This window comes from Pezoporus occidentalis, unplaced genomic scaffold (genome assembly GCF_034315485.1).
Source record: "Pezoporus occidentalis ecotype Australia unplaced genomic scaffold, CSIRO_AGI_Poc_V1 ctg53, whole genome shotgun sequence".
Taxonomy (NCBI): domain Eukaryota; kingdom Metazoa; phylum Chordata; class Aves; order Psittaciformes; family Psittacidae; genus Pezoporus; species Pezoporus occidentalis.
In genome coordinates this window covers 3,187,429-3,204,764 of record NW_026915866.1, presented here as the reverse complement: position 1 = coordinate 3,204,764, position 17,336 = coordinate 3,187,429, and the positions used below count along the sequence as shown (strand labels likewise).

The 17,336-nt window shown below is 38.1% G+C and overlaps 1 protein-coding gene across 5 annotated transcripts in view; it reads right to left on the bottom strand.

Moving 5' to 3' along the window:
- CCSER1 (coiled-coil serine rich protein 1) overlaps window positions 1-17,336 on the bottom strand; it is a 709,606-nt gene that overhangs the window by 406,654 nt on the left and 285,616 nt on the right. For all 5 annotated transcript variants that reach the window (XM_062637609.1, XM_062637611.1, XM_062637613.1 and 2 more), the window contains exon 7: window positions 14,766-14,976. In XM_062637609.1, coding sequence (XP_062493593.1) covers window positions 14,766-14,976 — 211 coding nt within the window. The remainder of the gene's footprint in view (window positions 1-14,765; window positions 14,977-17,336) is intronic.

Sequence of the window (17,336 nt, the reverse complement as noted above, 5' to 3'; positions counted from 1 at the left end):
CAGTAAGACAGATGCCAAGAAGATCCAGAAACAAGAAATGAAGCATATTTGTTCTTCAAAACAATGGAGAAGGTGTTAATCTTAGTGAAATAGGATTCTTGCAGCACTGGCAAAATTACTGTCAGGATAAATTACTTGCTTAAGCAATACCAAACACAGAAGCAGACCTGTTAGGCTGCCAGACTAGTGCAAAGAACAGCCCTTTCAGTGAAGCATTTCTACTGTGCACATTTAGTTCATATTTCACGACGTTTCTCCTATTCCTATTTCTGTGTCTTTGCTTCATGCCCTCTTGTTTCTGCACTTACATTCCAGATCAGGGCAAGAAATCACAATTTAAGATTAAAACCAAGATGGATGCAATGATGGGGGCTTTTCTGGTGTGACTTGCACAGAATGCCTTCCTGAATGACATACATGAATAGAGCTATCACTGCTCTATTTTCAGCATTGCATTTCCCAAGAAGAAGATATGAGTGAAAAATCAGTTTATGACTATATAAATTTTGATTACTCTGACACATTGAAGCAGCTCCAGAAAAACAGATATTTCAGTTAACAGCATGCCAAAAAGGCTCATTTCTACCTTTGCTACATAGAAAATGGAATGAAGTTCTAAATTTTAACCATGGCACAGACAAAACTAAATGACATTTTAAAAGATAAAATTCAGCACAAAAATAATATGCTCTTGAAGACTAACTATATACCTATATATAGCCTGGTCCTACTACACAAAGAAATGTGAACAATGCACTGGATTTGATGACCTGGGGTGATTCTGTCATCATACTAAGTTCTCAAGGTGCCTTCTTTCAGCCATGATGGAAATATAGTCCATAAGACACTCTGTCGAACTAATAACATCTCAGTTCCTCCAAGTTTGCCTGAGGATACGATGGAAACTTTCTGTTTGCACAACTCTTTTTTTGTTATCTTTAAATGCTGTTAAGATAATAAAAAAATTATTCTTAAGATCCCCTACAGCATTCAGATGGAAATGTCAATACCATTAAGTAATTATATATGATAAATATAATGTATGATACAATGTACATGATATGATTATAAAAATAAGAATATGTATTAGATAATATCAACATGATAATATTATCAATGCTAATTCTAATACTAGTATACTATTGTATACTAATTCTTTCTAATTCTAGCTAATTAAATTGCATGTAATGCAAGTCCTAAAGAAAATAATTCATCCAAATAATACTACCTAATTATATTTCCAGAAAAGCTGAGATATAAATAGCAAACAATTATATTTTGATCCAACTTTCCTAATAAATTGATCAAGAAGCTGCCAAAACATGCCAGAACCATGAGATAAACACAAAGATACTAAAGTTGTGGAGAAAAAAAATCAATTATATTGGTATATAAACAAGCCAAAACTCAGATATTGTATTAGCAAGCTGCATAAATGGTAAAATACAGCCTACAGAACTGCAAGGCAAAATACACTTATGAAGTGTATTGACAAAACATAATGGCAATCAATTAAAAAAAACACAATTAGGAAGGAGTTAAAGTCAAAAGAAAGATATATAAGTTCATATTCATTAGAAAAATCAGTTGTGAAAGAACAGTCCAATGACACATAATAATACAGGATACAAAAGATCACTATCTAAACAACAGTTAAGAAACACAGATTTAAGAAGACTTTCTAGTTGGAATCATATTACAGGTTTATAGTATGGTTTCAGGTTACAGCAGCAAATTCAATGCCACCAAACACATAATTAGTTAGAAACTGGACTTATTTTAGGTACATCTGTAAGAACTGTTTGCTCATGTGCATCTTCCAAAGCCAGATGCATCTTCCTAACTGATTTATTGTAAAAATATATAAAGTAATCTATAGCAGTATACCCACATTTTACTCACAGATGCAGGCACACAATTGCAATGAAAAAAGGCAGTCTGTCACCAGCAGAATGCAAATTACAATGACAACCACATACTAATAGAAACTATGAATACAAATTCATTTTGATGTCACTGTCTCATTCATTCACGGAGTTATCCCAAGCTCACCAACATCACTGCAGAGATCTCCACTGACTCAATGAGCTTTAAAAGAGATCTTTAATGAGAAAAAGAACTAATTATCATATACTTATGATAGTTGACTGATTTTACAAAGGTCATTATGATTAGAAGTATTTTTATCCTGGCTTATCTTAAACTTTACCTTGAGTGTTCACTTGGAGTACTCCAAAAGAACTAAAAGCCTTTTAAATGTCAGCGTAGCCTACACAGAACAAGTACAAAGCTCTCCCTTCTAGTGAGGCAAATCAGGAGAGGTCCCAAAGGAGTGGGACCAAATAGTTGATAACTCTGATTTGCTTAGATGCTAAGCAGTTGTTTTTAATCTATTAAAGAAAAAATCCATAAGCTAGAGAAGATTCTAGTTTGTTTTTTTTTTTAATCTATAAAAAGTTATTCTTTAATCTATAAAATAGACACGCTAAACTGCCTCTCTCTACATGCACCATGTAGTCTTATTTTGAAAGCAATCATTGATCCATGGCAGTGAGAACGAGAAAGTAAGTATCAGGAAGACTAGGAATACAAATTTGCGACACCATCTGATCCAAAGCTGCATCACAAAGTGTAGGCAGAAAAATAGTGGGGTAGGGGACTGGAGATCAAAAGACAAGCTCATTCTTATTGTAAAAGGAGTAACTGCTTGCTTTCTGTATGCAACTGCCAGAATAGCAGCAAAAGTCTTACTCAGGTGAGATGGGCTGACACAGCTATACACTGGAGATTCAAGCATTTATTTCATCATTGATCTAAATTTATAATGCAGTTTAAATCAAAAGTGAAGAACTATTTTTAGAAGAGATGTTGCATGGGTTGGCAAGTAATAGAAACCTAGCCTTTCATTCTAGTTCTATCCTGCTTAAAAGAGGTAAGTTGTCAAACTATATTCTTGCTTAGCTGCTTTATGACATGCTCAGCTTCCACTGAGGCAGCATCTGTTATTTCTGCACATATCCTTGTTCCTATTAAGATTACCTTCACACAGATTTGACATAAGAACTGTTGATAAAAAGAGAATCCTCTCTTTCAAGCTTGTAAATAAGGATATTGCTTTTACCTGACAACTTCCCAAAATTATTCACTGAGTCCAGGAGTGAAAACAGAGCATAGTTTTCAATTTAAATTAAAAAAAAAAATATCCTAGGCATGAGCTAACTTTGCATTTTGAATCCATGAGCTTTTAATCATATGGACAATTACTGTCTCTGCAAGGGAAATTCACTGTGAATGTGAAAACCTAAGGAGAAATTCAGATAAATAGAGCAGCTTTCTGAGAAAGCACCAAGTACCAGCTGGATTAAAAGAACCTATGTTATTTCACACCCATCTGAGGCTGTGACCAAAGGTAGAGAACTGCTGTATTTATATTAGTAAGGCATATAAAGGAAAGATATACAGATCGTTGGACATAAGCAATATTTCTTTATATACACCACTTCTTCATAAAAAATACATGTGCCTACCAACCGGCTGTGGACAATTACAAAACCAGGTGGAAGATATGTCCCTGATGTGTAGTTTCTAAATCCTTTAAAAAAAAAAAAATCCATTTCCTTCTCTGAAGAAAACACACACCATGAATTGGAGCCAGACTGCACAATGTTAGCGCTATTATTTTGGCAAAAATTATGCATTTATGTAAGCACATTATATCAACAGCTTTCTTATCCTTTCTTCCACTAGGAAAATGATCAGCACTGTTCTGATGCTGGGCTACAAAATAATGGCATGCATTGTGCAGAAAAAAAACAATAAATAAATCTGCAGCACAGAGCTATGCCAAAGTCCACGCTGTGAAGAGTGAGAACTTCTCCTGTGACTACACTAGCACTTGTTTCCTAAATTCTGGCTGATAAAAGGCAAAGGATAATTAATTAAGAGATGAAATTTAAATTCTGCCAAATCATCTACATGATCACCTACAAACACAAATACTGAAATGGGTAACTTCATGCATGGTTGGCACTCTGCTACCTGAATGCTAGACGTACATTTTTACATATTACATTTTTATTCTTCTTGTTCAGCCAGTTATGGCAACAGTTGCATATCATCAGTTTTTTACTGCTTTATCTATCTAAACCTATCTATTTAACTGCTTTATCTTTATCTAACCAGAAATGTCAGAAAATCTCTGAAACCTATCATGAGGAAGAAAAAACTTAATATAGCAGGAATACAGGACTGTGAAACTTCAGAAGTGGAGAAACTGTTTGTTTAACCTACTGGACTTTAAGGCAGTGGCACCAGGTACAAACCTTATACTAAACACTCCTTCATAACTTACAAAGCCATTTGAAAAGTTGGTATTTTCATACCTAAAACCCCAGTAAATTTGCGGGAAATTCAATTGCCTCGCAGCTTCGGTGTTGTGCACTCATCTTGATCCCGCTCCTATTTCTAACTGGTTTTTGTTAAAAGAACTGGATAACTCATTGCAAAATTTGTTAGATATGGCAGTATTATTTGTTTTCTTATCACAAACTCTTCCATCTACCTTCTGCACTAAATGTGTCATTTAGCTCAATATTACTCATGAGCTCTAACAACTGAGTATAATCTGATCCTTCTACAGACTGGCACAGACATTCTGGATTTCTTCCATTGCTTGGTCATTATTTTGCAATGGACTTTTCAGTATTTGCAGATTTATCAGAAAATGCAACTGGTGTGATCAGCCAAGAAGCGTCAGCTGGGACTCAGCTGACTGACCAACTGATCAAACCCATGGAAGTACTAAATGGGAAAATGGTTCCAGTTTTGTAACTGTTATAATTTATGGTCTTCAGGCACAAGTTAATTGTAGCCCATTGCACAAAACTGCTGATGTTGGGACATTACATATTCATTGCTATTTTTAATGCTTCTCTGCAAGGTGCTGTTAAGACTTGGCTTTTGAGGAGGCTGGGGCAGCATGCTAGGCAAATCTGTGCTGACCTGGACCATGTCACACTGTTACATGAAAACATTTCATTGAGGCAACCACAGGAGAAATAAGAAAGAAGCTAATCCCTTGGCTTCTGGATGCATAGAATCATAGAATAATTAGGGCTGGAAAGGACCTTAAGATCATCTAGTTCCAACCCCCGCTGCCATGGGCAGGGACACCTTACGCTAAATCATATCACCCAAGGCCTCGTCCAACCTGGCCTTGAACACTGCCAGGGATGGAGCATTCACAACCTCCCTGGGCAACCTATTCCAGTGCCTCACCACCCTAACAGGAAAGAATGTCCTCCTTATATCCAACCTAAACTTCCCCTGTTTAAGTTTTAACCCATTACCCCTTGTCCTATCACTACAGTTTCTAATGAAGAGTCCCTCCCCAGCATCCCTGTAGGCCCCCTTCAGATACTGGAAGGCTGCTATGAGGTCTCCACGCAGCCTTCTCTTCTCCAGGCTGAACAGACCCAACTTCCTCAGCCTGTCTTCATACAGGAGGTGCTCCAGTCCCCTGATCATCCTCGTGGCCCTTCTCTGGACTTGTTCCAACAGTTCCATGTCCTTTTTATGTTGAGGACATCAGAACTGCACACAATACTGCAGGTGAGGTCTCACAAGAGCAGAGTAGAGGGGCAGGATCACCTCCTTCGACCTGCTGGTCACGCTCCTTTTGATGCAGCCCAGGATACAATTGGCTTTCTGGGCTGCAAGCGCACACTGCCAGCTCATGTTCATTTTCCCATGGACCAACACCCCCAAGTCCTTCTCCGCAGGGCTGCTCTGAATCTCTTCTCTGCCCAACCTGTAGCTGTGCCTGGGATTTCTCCGACCCAGGTGTAGGACCTTGCACTTGGCATGGTTAAACTTCATGAGGTTGGCATCAGCCCACCTCACAAGCGTGTCAAGGTCCCTCTGGATGGCATTCCTTCCCTCCAGGGTATCAACTGAACCACACAGCTTGGTGTCATCGGCAAACTTGCTGAGCGCGCACTCAATCCCACTGCCCATGTCAGCGACAAAGATGTTAAACAAGACCGGTCCCAACACCGATCCCTGAGGGACACCACTCGTTACTGGTCTCCAGCTCGACATTGAGCCATTGACCACAACTCTTTGTGTGCGGCCATACAGCCAGTTCTTTATCCACCGAGTGGTCCATCCATCAAATGGATGTCTCTCCAATTTAGAGACAAGGATGTCGTGTGGGACAGTGTCGAACGCTTTACACAAGTCCTTGTAGATGACATCAGCTGCTCTACCCCTGTCCATCAGTTCTGTAGCCCCATCATAGAAGGCCACCCAATTGGTCAGGCAGGATTTCCCTTTAGTGAAGCCATGCTGGCTGTCACCAAGCACCTTGTTGATTTTCATGTGCCTTAGCATGCCATCCAGGAGAATCTGCTCCAAGATTTTGCCAGGCACAGAGGTGAGACTGACTGCTCTGTAATTCCCCGGGTCATCCATTTTCCCCTTCTTGACAATGGGGGTTATATTTACCTTTTTCCAGTCATCGGGAACTTCACCTGACTGCCATGAGTTCTCAAATATGATGGCCAGCGGCTTCGCAACTTCATTTGCCAGCTCCTTCAGGACCCACGGATGGATTTCATCAGGTCCCATGGACTTGTGCACATTCAGAATTTTAACATGGTCTCGAACCAGTTCCTTTCCTGCAGTGGGCGCAAGGTCTTCATTCTCACAGTCCCTGCTTCTGCCTTCCAAGACTTGGGTGGTTTGGTCAGAGCCTTTGCCAGTGAAGACCGAGGCAGAGAAGTCATTCAGAACCTCAGCCTTCTCCAAATCCTGTGTAGCCAGTTCTCCTGAGAGCTTCCTGAGGGGGCCTACATTCTCCCTAGTCTGTTTTTTATTTGCTGTGTACGTGTAGAATCCCTTCCTATTACCTTTAATACCTCTAGCTAAGTTTAATTCTAACTGGGCCTTAGCTTTCCTAACCTGGTCCCTAGCTTCTCGGACATCCCTGTACTCTTCCCATGCCACCTGTCCTTGCTTCCACCTTTTATAACCTTCTTTTTTCAATTGCATTTTCCTCAGGAGCTCCTTATCCATCTAAGGAGGTCTCCTGGCCCTCCTGCTGCGCTTCCTTCTGGTTGGGATGCAACTCTCCTGAGCTTGTACCAGGTGATCCTTGAATATCAACCAACAGTCTTGTGCCCCCCTGCCCTCTAGGGCTGTATCCCATGGAACCTTACTAAGCAGGTTCCTGAAGAGGCCAAAGTCTGCTCTTTTGAAGTCCAGGGCAATGAGCTTGCTGCACACTCTTCTCACTGTCCTGAGGATCTCAAATTCGAGCACCTCATGATCGCTGCATCCAAGGCTGCCCTGGAGAGTCACATTTCCAACCAGCCCTTCCCTGTTGGTGAGCACGAGGTCAAGCATGGCACCTCTCCTTGTCGGCTCCTCTGTTACTTGCAGAAGGAAGTTGTCTTCTACACAATTGAGGAACCTCCAGGATTGCTTGTGCCAGGCCGTACCGTCCTTCCAGCAGATGTCAGGGTGGTTGAAGTCACCCATGAGAACAAGGGCCTGTGAGTGTGAGGCTTTTCCTATCTGTCTATGGAGTGCTTCATCCGCAGGTTCTCCTTGATCAGGCGGTCTGTAACAGATCCCCACAGTAATGTCTCCCATCACTGTTTTCCCTTTAACCCTGACCCACAAACTCTCTGTGGACTGCTCACCTGTCCCCAGACAGAGTTCCATACTCTCCAGCCTATCCCTAACACAAGGGGCAGCTCCCCCTCCCCGCCTGCCAGGCCTGTCTTTTCTAAAGAGCCTGTAACCTTCCATTCCAACACTCCAGTCATAGGAGCCATCCCACCATGTTTCTGTGATGCCTATTATATCATACCCCTGTAGATGTGCACACATCTCTAATTCCTCTTGTTTGTTCCCCATGCTATGGGTGTTTGTATAGAGGTATCTGAGCCAAGCTCCAAATGGAGCTGGCTCATTGGCTGGAGCGGCTGGGATATCTCTACATTGCTCCGAGCATTTATTATAGGTTCTGGCAACTGACTGGGTGTGTTGGGATGGAATGATGCCCCCCTCCCCCAACACGTCTAGTTTAAAGCCTCCTTGACCAGTCTGGCAAGCCTCCTACCAAAACTGCTCTTTCCCTTCTTTATCATCAGACCAGCTCCACCAGCCCCCACTAGACCTGGCCTACAAGCTTGGGTCCTGTGTTCAAGACACCAAACCCCTGACTATGACACCACCCTTTTAACCATTTATTAACCTGGCTAATCCTCCTAGCTTTTTTTAGGTCCTCCCCTGTATCCTGGAGAATTGATGAAAAGACCACCTGAGCTCCAGAGCCCCTAACCACCTCCCCCAGGGCTCTGTAGTCCCTCTTTATGCTCCCCAGGCTACTACTATGTATATCCCTAGCACCCACATGTATCACCAGGAGTGGGTAATAGTCCGTGGGACTTACTAGAGCAGGCAGCCTCTCTGCCACATTCCTGATCCATGCCCCCGGTAGGCAACACACCTCCCTAGAAGCAGACATGTAAATCAATACTAATATATAGCTGTGGAAGGATGATGTTTCATGTTGATCTGGTTTCAGTAAGGCTGCAATACATAGACATACGTAGTTTACAAAAATTAAGCCATCAGAACAAACAGAACATAAATGGACCAGAGAAATATTTCGGGGTTTTAGCATTAAAAAAAAATAAGTGTATTAATTTGAGACTGGTAATTCTCAAAGTGTGGCTCAAAAATACTCTGAATGTGGCCTGCAAACAAACTTTATTTTGAGTGAAGGCAATGGCATGGCCTGATAACTGAGTTGGATTTTTTCAGTTCTTTATGTTGAGCTGAGATTAGTGTGACTTCTCAAGACTCAAGGGCTGTGTGCCAGTCCCAGCCTGTAACTTCACACTTGTTAAGTACTCATGGAGTGTTAGCAAACGAACACACTCTCAGGAGCACCTGCTGTAAAGTATGGAGATCCTGAAGAGCAAAGGAATCCACAGTTTGTTTTCGACTATTAAATACACTAATAATGAATAATCTTAGAATAAAATAACTTTGCTGCCAAAAAGAACATCTGATTATATCCACTGGCTCCCGATATTCTCTGTTACCCTGAGATATTCTACTAGAAAATGCACAAGCAGTGTGACAATAGGGTGTTCTGCTCTCTCTTTGCAAGCAGCTGAGCAAGGGCATATCAGTGTGTATTTCCAAGTGAAAATGAAATAAATTCAATAAATACTATTACTAAACCTAGTACATTTTTAATTATTTTAATTTATGGGTGTCAACACACCCTGAAATGAAGGAATTACCAATTTCTAGCACGAAATACTTGATAAAAGGGACTGCATTAAATGCAGAGTTGTTGAATAAATCAGTAATGCTAGCATAGTTAATTACAAATTTACTTAAAGGAAGAAAACCTGAAGTATTTTACACGGTATTAAACTTGCAATTGCTTCCTAAGTGGCTAAAAGACAATATTAGTAAACACCTTCCATAGTGAACTACCAAAAATGCTTTAATATCTTAAAAAAAAATAGTTTAAGGCCAATTCCATATTGCTTAGCAATCAGGCTACAAAATACAGCAAACAACATGTAGCTTTCTCTTAGTACTTTCCATTAGTAGATTGCAAGCACAGCATAAAAGTAGACTCTATAATTATGCATATTTAACTGATGAGGTGAAAGATGCATGGGGAGAAGTAATGTAGCCAGTGATATCCGACAGGCTAATTGCAGACTGAGTGGTCTCACTTTGTCCTACAAGTCTCAGGCAACTGTCATGGCCACTGTCATTTTTTCAAGTGTAATCTAAAAACACTGTATTGGACACATTAAGTTTTAATGACAGCCACAGACAGCTGCAATTTCCCACAGTAAAATAAATGATTAATTAGTAAAACACAGTATGCAATATATGTCCAGAATGACTTATCCCTATTGCTAATTAATTGTAGTAATTAGCTTCAATTTCTAAAGCTCCACAGCCTGCATGGTGTTTTGCAGAACGCGAAAGAAGCATGGCCATGCACTGAATAATTTACGTTCCAAATTACACAAACATACAGTCAACGTATCTTAATTGTCTAGATTAGCAACCAGTAAGGTCACTTCTAATAGCCTCATAAAAAAATCTGAAAGTAGAATTATGTATTTGATAACCTATATATTTCATAAAGAATACAGGGGAAATATGACCTGTAGAAATAAGCCTAAATTTGGATGAGATTTTGGTTTTACTGGGACATTCATCTCAATATCTAAAGTTTGAACAAAACCCCATTACACCACTGACTAAATGGATTCCTTCCTAAAATAGCTGTATTTTTTCCACTATGTTTATTTCAGCACAAAGACCCCCCTTTTTTTTTTGCCAGGCACAATACCAAAACCATACAAGTTTTCCTCATATGTCTTTGCCTAAAATGTTCTACCAATGATTTCCACAAAGGCAAAGCCGTTAAATGTCCTCTCAATTAGCCAGCCTTCAACATTGCCTCAGTAAGCTATAACTCAAACCATAAAAAAGGTAATGGATGGAAATAATTTCAGTCTCACCTGGAAGAGTACAGGAAAGCCCATATATTGTTTGGGAAAGAGGCATTATATGTTCATTACTGTTGATAGCAATAAGTGAGGAAGAAGCTGCAGTCTAAATTTTAGAAGCTCATTGACTATAAGCAATCAATTAGCAGCCACAAATGTAATAAAACATAGAAAGCACAGCATATGGGGGAGGAAAGATGACACAGATTATGAGTTTAAGACTGGCTCAGAGCAGAATGGCCTTTCTGAAGTCAGAAAGTGAAAAATTAATTTCTTAGGAGAGAGCAAACCTGCCCTCAACCAACTCACTCCTGACTTGTTTTTTTTTTTTTTATTATTATTCTTTTTTATTTTGTTTGCTTGTTTTTTTTCTTTTTTGTTTTTGAATGAGTGCAGTTACTACCGAGAAAAAGATCAACACCAAGCAGACTTCGAGGAAAAAAAAAACCCCAAACAGTTCAATAAACATAAGTGAGATGGAGAGAAAAGAGAGACCAAGAACTACTTGTAAATCACAGACAAGCTACATGACAACTTGTACTGTCTTATATGGTGAAGTGGCTTTCATCAAGCTGCCTGTGTCGCTAATCTCTGGTGAAGTTTTTCATGAAACTTTGCAACCCCAAGTCTTGATTATTCCATTTATTGCACATTTATCTGTTAGGAATGGAATATCCAACAAAAAGCTGCCAGATAGAGTGAGACATACTTTTTGGATTAATTTCTAGTGGGTCACTGAGTTTGCTCATGTGCCAGGGTCCTCTAGGCTCTCTTCATCTTTGTTCAATGAGATTCTCAAAACATTAGGGAACAATCTGCCTTATGAGACTGACATGGCCAAAGCTATAAAGAATTATTAGTAAACATTTTCAAGGCTTTTTCACTAAAAGTGAACTGGTAATTAATTCTCTTAATTGAATGATCATTCATTAGTCTTACTAAATACATTACCTAATAACATTCTCAATCTTGCAAGTTACTGCCATGTTTTCAATTTCCCTTTTCACGGTAAGACTAATAACAAGCTAAACTCACAGCTATATAACTTTGCAGCACAGTACAGAATGTATTGTATGCACTTTTTCCATTTAGATTCTTCTATTACAAGCAAGTGCAACGATAAAAAGAAATATATTTTACTAGCTAGTATTACATTTTGGAAGATCATAATTAAATTATTCCTGAGAAGCAGTACTCAGTGCTTAAATAGAAGGATTATACTGAATAACAGGGCTAGTATTTTAACTCAATTAACATGTTATTTTTCAATAAAGAGGTGTAGACAACACTAATTTCTTCTTTTACGGGTAACATCAGCTATGAAACTGAAATACTGCAGCTTTTTTCCTGATAACTCATACGTAATTTTTCCCCTTGTAGACTGTATGCTCTGTATATTTTTAAACTGTGTGAAATATGTGACGTTATTTTCATAAATATACATATTTAATACTGTTATAGCCAAACAATATTTCACTTCTATACCGTATAATCCTGCCACAGCCTATATTCCACTACATCTAAAAATATGTGAACATTCCATGGTAAGGAAAGTGGGTTTCTTTTATATCTTTTAATTCAGTACTGTTGTGAGTTTGATTTATAATACTGATTTGGGCGGAAGTGATTTTTGGATAAAGAAATTACATCTAGTTACAATGGAAGTAGGGTATCTTCTCCATGGAAACTGCCTGCCAAATATGCTTAGATGACTTATTTATCACACTCTTCAACACAATATATCAATTTGATAGAATTATATTTTCCTGGACTCTTCGCTAATAATTTAAAAGTGACATAAATGTATAAAAGTCTGGATTTCTAAAGATAATCAAGTTGTGTCATTCCAATATAAATTTGTGATATATTTCAAGGTCATCTTCTCTTTGGTTGTTCAAACTAGCTACTCATTGTCTTTTGAATCCTATTCTGGTTTTGGAATAATTCCTAAAATTTTTATTTGTTTTAAAGAATATATTTTTTGTGAATATTTTGTTGTTATTGCTCTTTCACTTTCCTGCAATTACACCATAGCTGCTGCCCACTGTACAGTGGATGGGTTTGATAACTCTTTATGGAGATATGAAAACTGTGTAGTTTAACATGACCTTGAAAAATAATTTTTTGTTTCAAGAATTAGTATGTGCACTTATATCAGTATAACTGGAAGATTGCACTACATGTCAGCTATTTCTCAGACAGGGCTACTAAAAAGTACACTCCTATGTATACAGCACAGTACTTCTATTCCTGCTATTATACAAATACCTCACTTAAAACCAAAATACAAATAATTCAAGGTAGTAAAAGTTTTCAATAATCATTAGATTGGTCATTTCATTCTAGCCATGTAAGTTTTGTTCAGCTGCATACTAGACCAATGTGTACTACTACTGGAATATTCCATATCAGAGGTGCCAAAAAACAGGGAAGTAAATAACAGCGCATACATATATGCATCGCATGTAACATCCACCTGTAGAATCAAAAAAAAGGCCATTTTGATTTCATAAAGGAAGGCATGGCAAGAAAAAAAGGAAAGGACAGAATCACACTACGTTACAGTCAAATGGGAGGATGGAAATTACATGGTACAAAGGAAGTAAAACACTGAATGATTAAGATAAAAAATAAAATTAGTTACATAAAGATGTATTAGTAACTGGACATGAATTTTTCACACTAGAAGCAACAGAACATGCTCTTAGTGTTAACAGCTCAATGTTACAACTGCTATGTCATGTAATATTATAATTCTTATTATTTATTTCCATATATAATATGGTTACAAATCCTTTTCAGGGGAAAAGCAGCTTTAAATGCACTCTATATTCTGACATTGCATAAGCAGGAACTGATGGAGAATTAATGATTTCAATTTCAGTTTCAGCAGAAGTCCATTAAGAAGCCCAACAGCATACATAAAGCTGCTAGTGAACTGAAGGAAACTGAAAGGCATAAGGCTTGCCATACAGCAAAAAACACGCTATTTAAGAGGACTAATGGATGACTATTAAGGCTAAAATTCTGACAAACCTTCTCAGACAGGCCAACAATTGGTTGGATTTATATACAGATGATTGAAAAGAGAGCATTAAAAAAAGAAAAAAAAAACCAAGCAAATGTCCCAGGAGACCAAACAACAACAATCAAAAAAAAAAACAAAACCAACCCACAAAGTCTCAGTTAAGTGACTAGCACTTAATCATACAATGAAGTTGCAACAAGGGAAATTCTGATTATATCTTAGGGAAAAAAATTACAATGATGTAGTCAAATATTGGAACTGCTATCCAGAGATGACGCAGAAACCCCACGAAGGCACCAAAAACTTAAGTAGACAAGGCCTTCAGTAACCTATTCTAAGATGACCTTGCTTTGGGCATAGAGATTGGACCTCAAGAGGCCCTTCTGAACCTACATTATTCTATAATCCTATGAATTACGTAGATTTAAAAAAAATATCTTTGTAGGTCTCAAAGACAACACACATTGCAGTTCACTAACATGAAACTGAAAGCTTGCAAAAAACATGTCAAATCTCCAGAGCTGGAAAGTGTCAAAAAAATAAAACCAAACCCCAAACCAGCCTAATAATAATTTGATTTCTTCTAAAATGCTAAAGGGAACTGGATGTAAAAAAAAAAAAAATTCAAAGCAACACTTGCAGCCCATGAGGGAACCAGGAGAACACAGCAGGATAGGACTAGTCAGGACTTCTGAAATTGTTAGAATGGCCTATGAAATCCTATTTAAACAGTCATTTACAAACTCAGGCTAGTAATCTTTAAGTTCAGTCCTGAAACTTAAAAGGACATTTCTTTTTCTTTGCATCTCTCCTCTGAACTAATTGCAGACCTTGTATTGATTAACAACTGTACTGAGAAAACTGAAAAGCTCTAAAATACTAGAGGGAACCTATAGAGTTTATTTTGATCTAGTACTTCTCCTCTGCCCTCTTTTTGCTAAAAGCTAAAGAGAAACTTCATACTCAGCACACCAAGATGGTGGTATCAGTTAAATTCTGTTATAGTATAAGCTTTCTTACCTCTACCATCTTGAGGCACTACTATTTATACTTCTGCATCAATTCCATATATTCCAGCCATATTAAGACATCAGGTCCATAAACTTTCCTGACCCTTTTCTGCTGCTTAGCTCATTAATGCTGAAAGCTATTAATTTAACAAATGACTGGGTGATTACCTCTTGAAGAACCCTCTTCATTTTCAGAAGCAATGTCTTTACAGCTGTGCAGTCTTGCAGCATCAGTCTGAAGGGCAAAGATTCAATGCCTCCACCTTCTTCCAGACCGGTAAAAGGCCACTCCACAGATGGGCTGCCAGCCAGCTGGCTAACACGAGGATACCTGGGTTCTCCTTGGTCTACCTCCTTTGACAGCTTCAGAGATAGGTTCCTTACAAGAGAAAACACAAAGATCAACACTGAAACACGAAAACTAACTCAATTTTTGGCTTTCAGTTTTTCTGAGCTTAAAGCCACATTACACTTCACTTTTTGAGCCTGCTGGCATGAATGGCCTTTAAAACATACATGTAGCCATATGGTGCTAGCAATAAAATATGCATTTATAAGCGTACCATTTTCTACAGAAACAAAAACCATGCTTTATCTCACACCCTTAAAAAAAAAAGCCATTTTCTTCAAACAAAATATCCTATGGGCAAAACTGCTGTAGGTATATTTTATTTCAATTCCATTTTATAAAACAAAAATAAAAACAAAATCAAAAACTCTCGTGTGCTTTCTAAAGCTAGATCACGCTCTTCCATATGCTTTGACTTAGAATTCAAAAGGAAAAGAAAACCACCAAAAAAATACTCCCTCTGGGCTGGCCCAGTGACATAAGATGAACCCACTCTTCTGCATAATGGAATTTGAAATGTAATCAATCTGTACTCACTGAAGTTTAGTTACCATTTAAACTGTTTAAGCAGAACATAAAACTAAACAACAGTAAGTTGTGGTTGAGAATCCTTAAAGACAACAGAAAGATGCAGAAAAATTTTGGTGGACTTTGGAGATAATAGAATACCACTATTTTAAAGCATATATACCATCTTTCTTTAATATCAGAGCAAGTTATCTATAAAATTTTGCCATGCTCAAGCAAGTCCAGTGAAGACCAACAACAAGCTGAGAGGGCTAGAGTACATACTAAATGAGGAGAGGCTAAGAGGCAATTTTGCTCAGTCTTCAAAAGAGAAGGCACTGGGAGGGTGCAGAGGTGATGGATTCTATTTAGGAATGCACAGCAATAGAATGGAAGGCAACGGACAGAAGCTGGAATATAGGAAATTGTGAACAGATTTAAGAACATTATTTATTTAACTGTTTATTTATTATTGGTCAAACAGAGAAACAGGGGCTCAGAGATGCTGTGGGACACCCAACCTTGGAGATATTCATAACATGATGGTGCAAGCCACTGAGCAACCTGTTCTAATTGGATCTGCTTTGAGCAAGGGCTTGGAACAGAAACCTGTGGAGTTTCTTTCTCACCTCTGTGCTTCTATGATCTAGAGTTCATAGATTCAATCAGACAAATTCAGCCAAAACTTTAATAGAAGAAAAATAATTTAAATAGAGATTACTTGACATTTTGGTAAAACAGAATGTGACTCTATGTGTATAGAGACTTCTGCAGCATTAATGCATGCACAACTTCAGTGTTGCACCTATTTTCTCTTTGACCAGCAGGGAAAAAGGACAAACCTGAATGAAGAATAAATCTGAGAATGCGATTGCACTGTACAATAGTAGTATACTAATTACTGCTAAATTATAAAAGCATTGTAACAGCAATGCGTGATACCCATATTCATAATATATTATTTCACTAAAATTAAAGATGTTAGCATAAGTGGTGAAGAAAGTGACAATTATTATTCAATTAATGTATAGTTCCAATTTTCTGTTCCATTTGAATTTTCATGCAACACAAACCACATCCTGAATTTTATGCATGGCCGTATTTTGGCAGGACAAAGAATATTTTTCCACAGGACATTTTCCTTGGTTAACTTCGGTTTCACATGAACCACATACAAAAAGGGATTAATGTGATCTCTCAAGACAAGCAATTCCCAATGCATACTAGCAAACTGGAAATGAGGCTACTAAAGTTATCTTTTATGAGTTGTTCATTTTTATAATTTGCAAGCTATGTCATGTGCACTAGGTACGACATGCTAGATCAAGGAACACACCACCAGAGATCATGGCTGTGAGCAGATGGCTCATGACTGCCAAAAGAACTAAAACTTTCTAATCCAGGTTTTTCAAGACTCTCATAAAACAATGAAATCAGTAATTTAATTTAAATAATGTAATGAAAAGCACCATAATAACATATCGCCACTCATGGCCATTAGAGTTTAAAAACTAACTCAATTGCTACTAAAAAATGGTGATGCAGAGTTGGTATATAATAAGCATTCAGATCATATAGTACCTCTGAAGTAGCTGAATAGAATTTAACTAATCTGTGATAGAAAATCTCTTCATTGTCTGATACAAATCCTTCTACTTGCTGCAGAAAAAAGCTCATTTTAAATTCATTCCAGCACTGATATTTCATCAAGTTCACTATTAACAGTGTCCAGGTGGTCTATTACAGTATTATTACAGTAATCCACTGCATTTCATCTCAAAGCAGCAGCAGAGATTTAGCAAGGGGGAAAAAAAGAATTTGTATTAAAATTAGACTTCTCTCCTTAGTAGTAAAATGCTTCTTTACCTCTGAAGTTGGAGAAG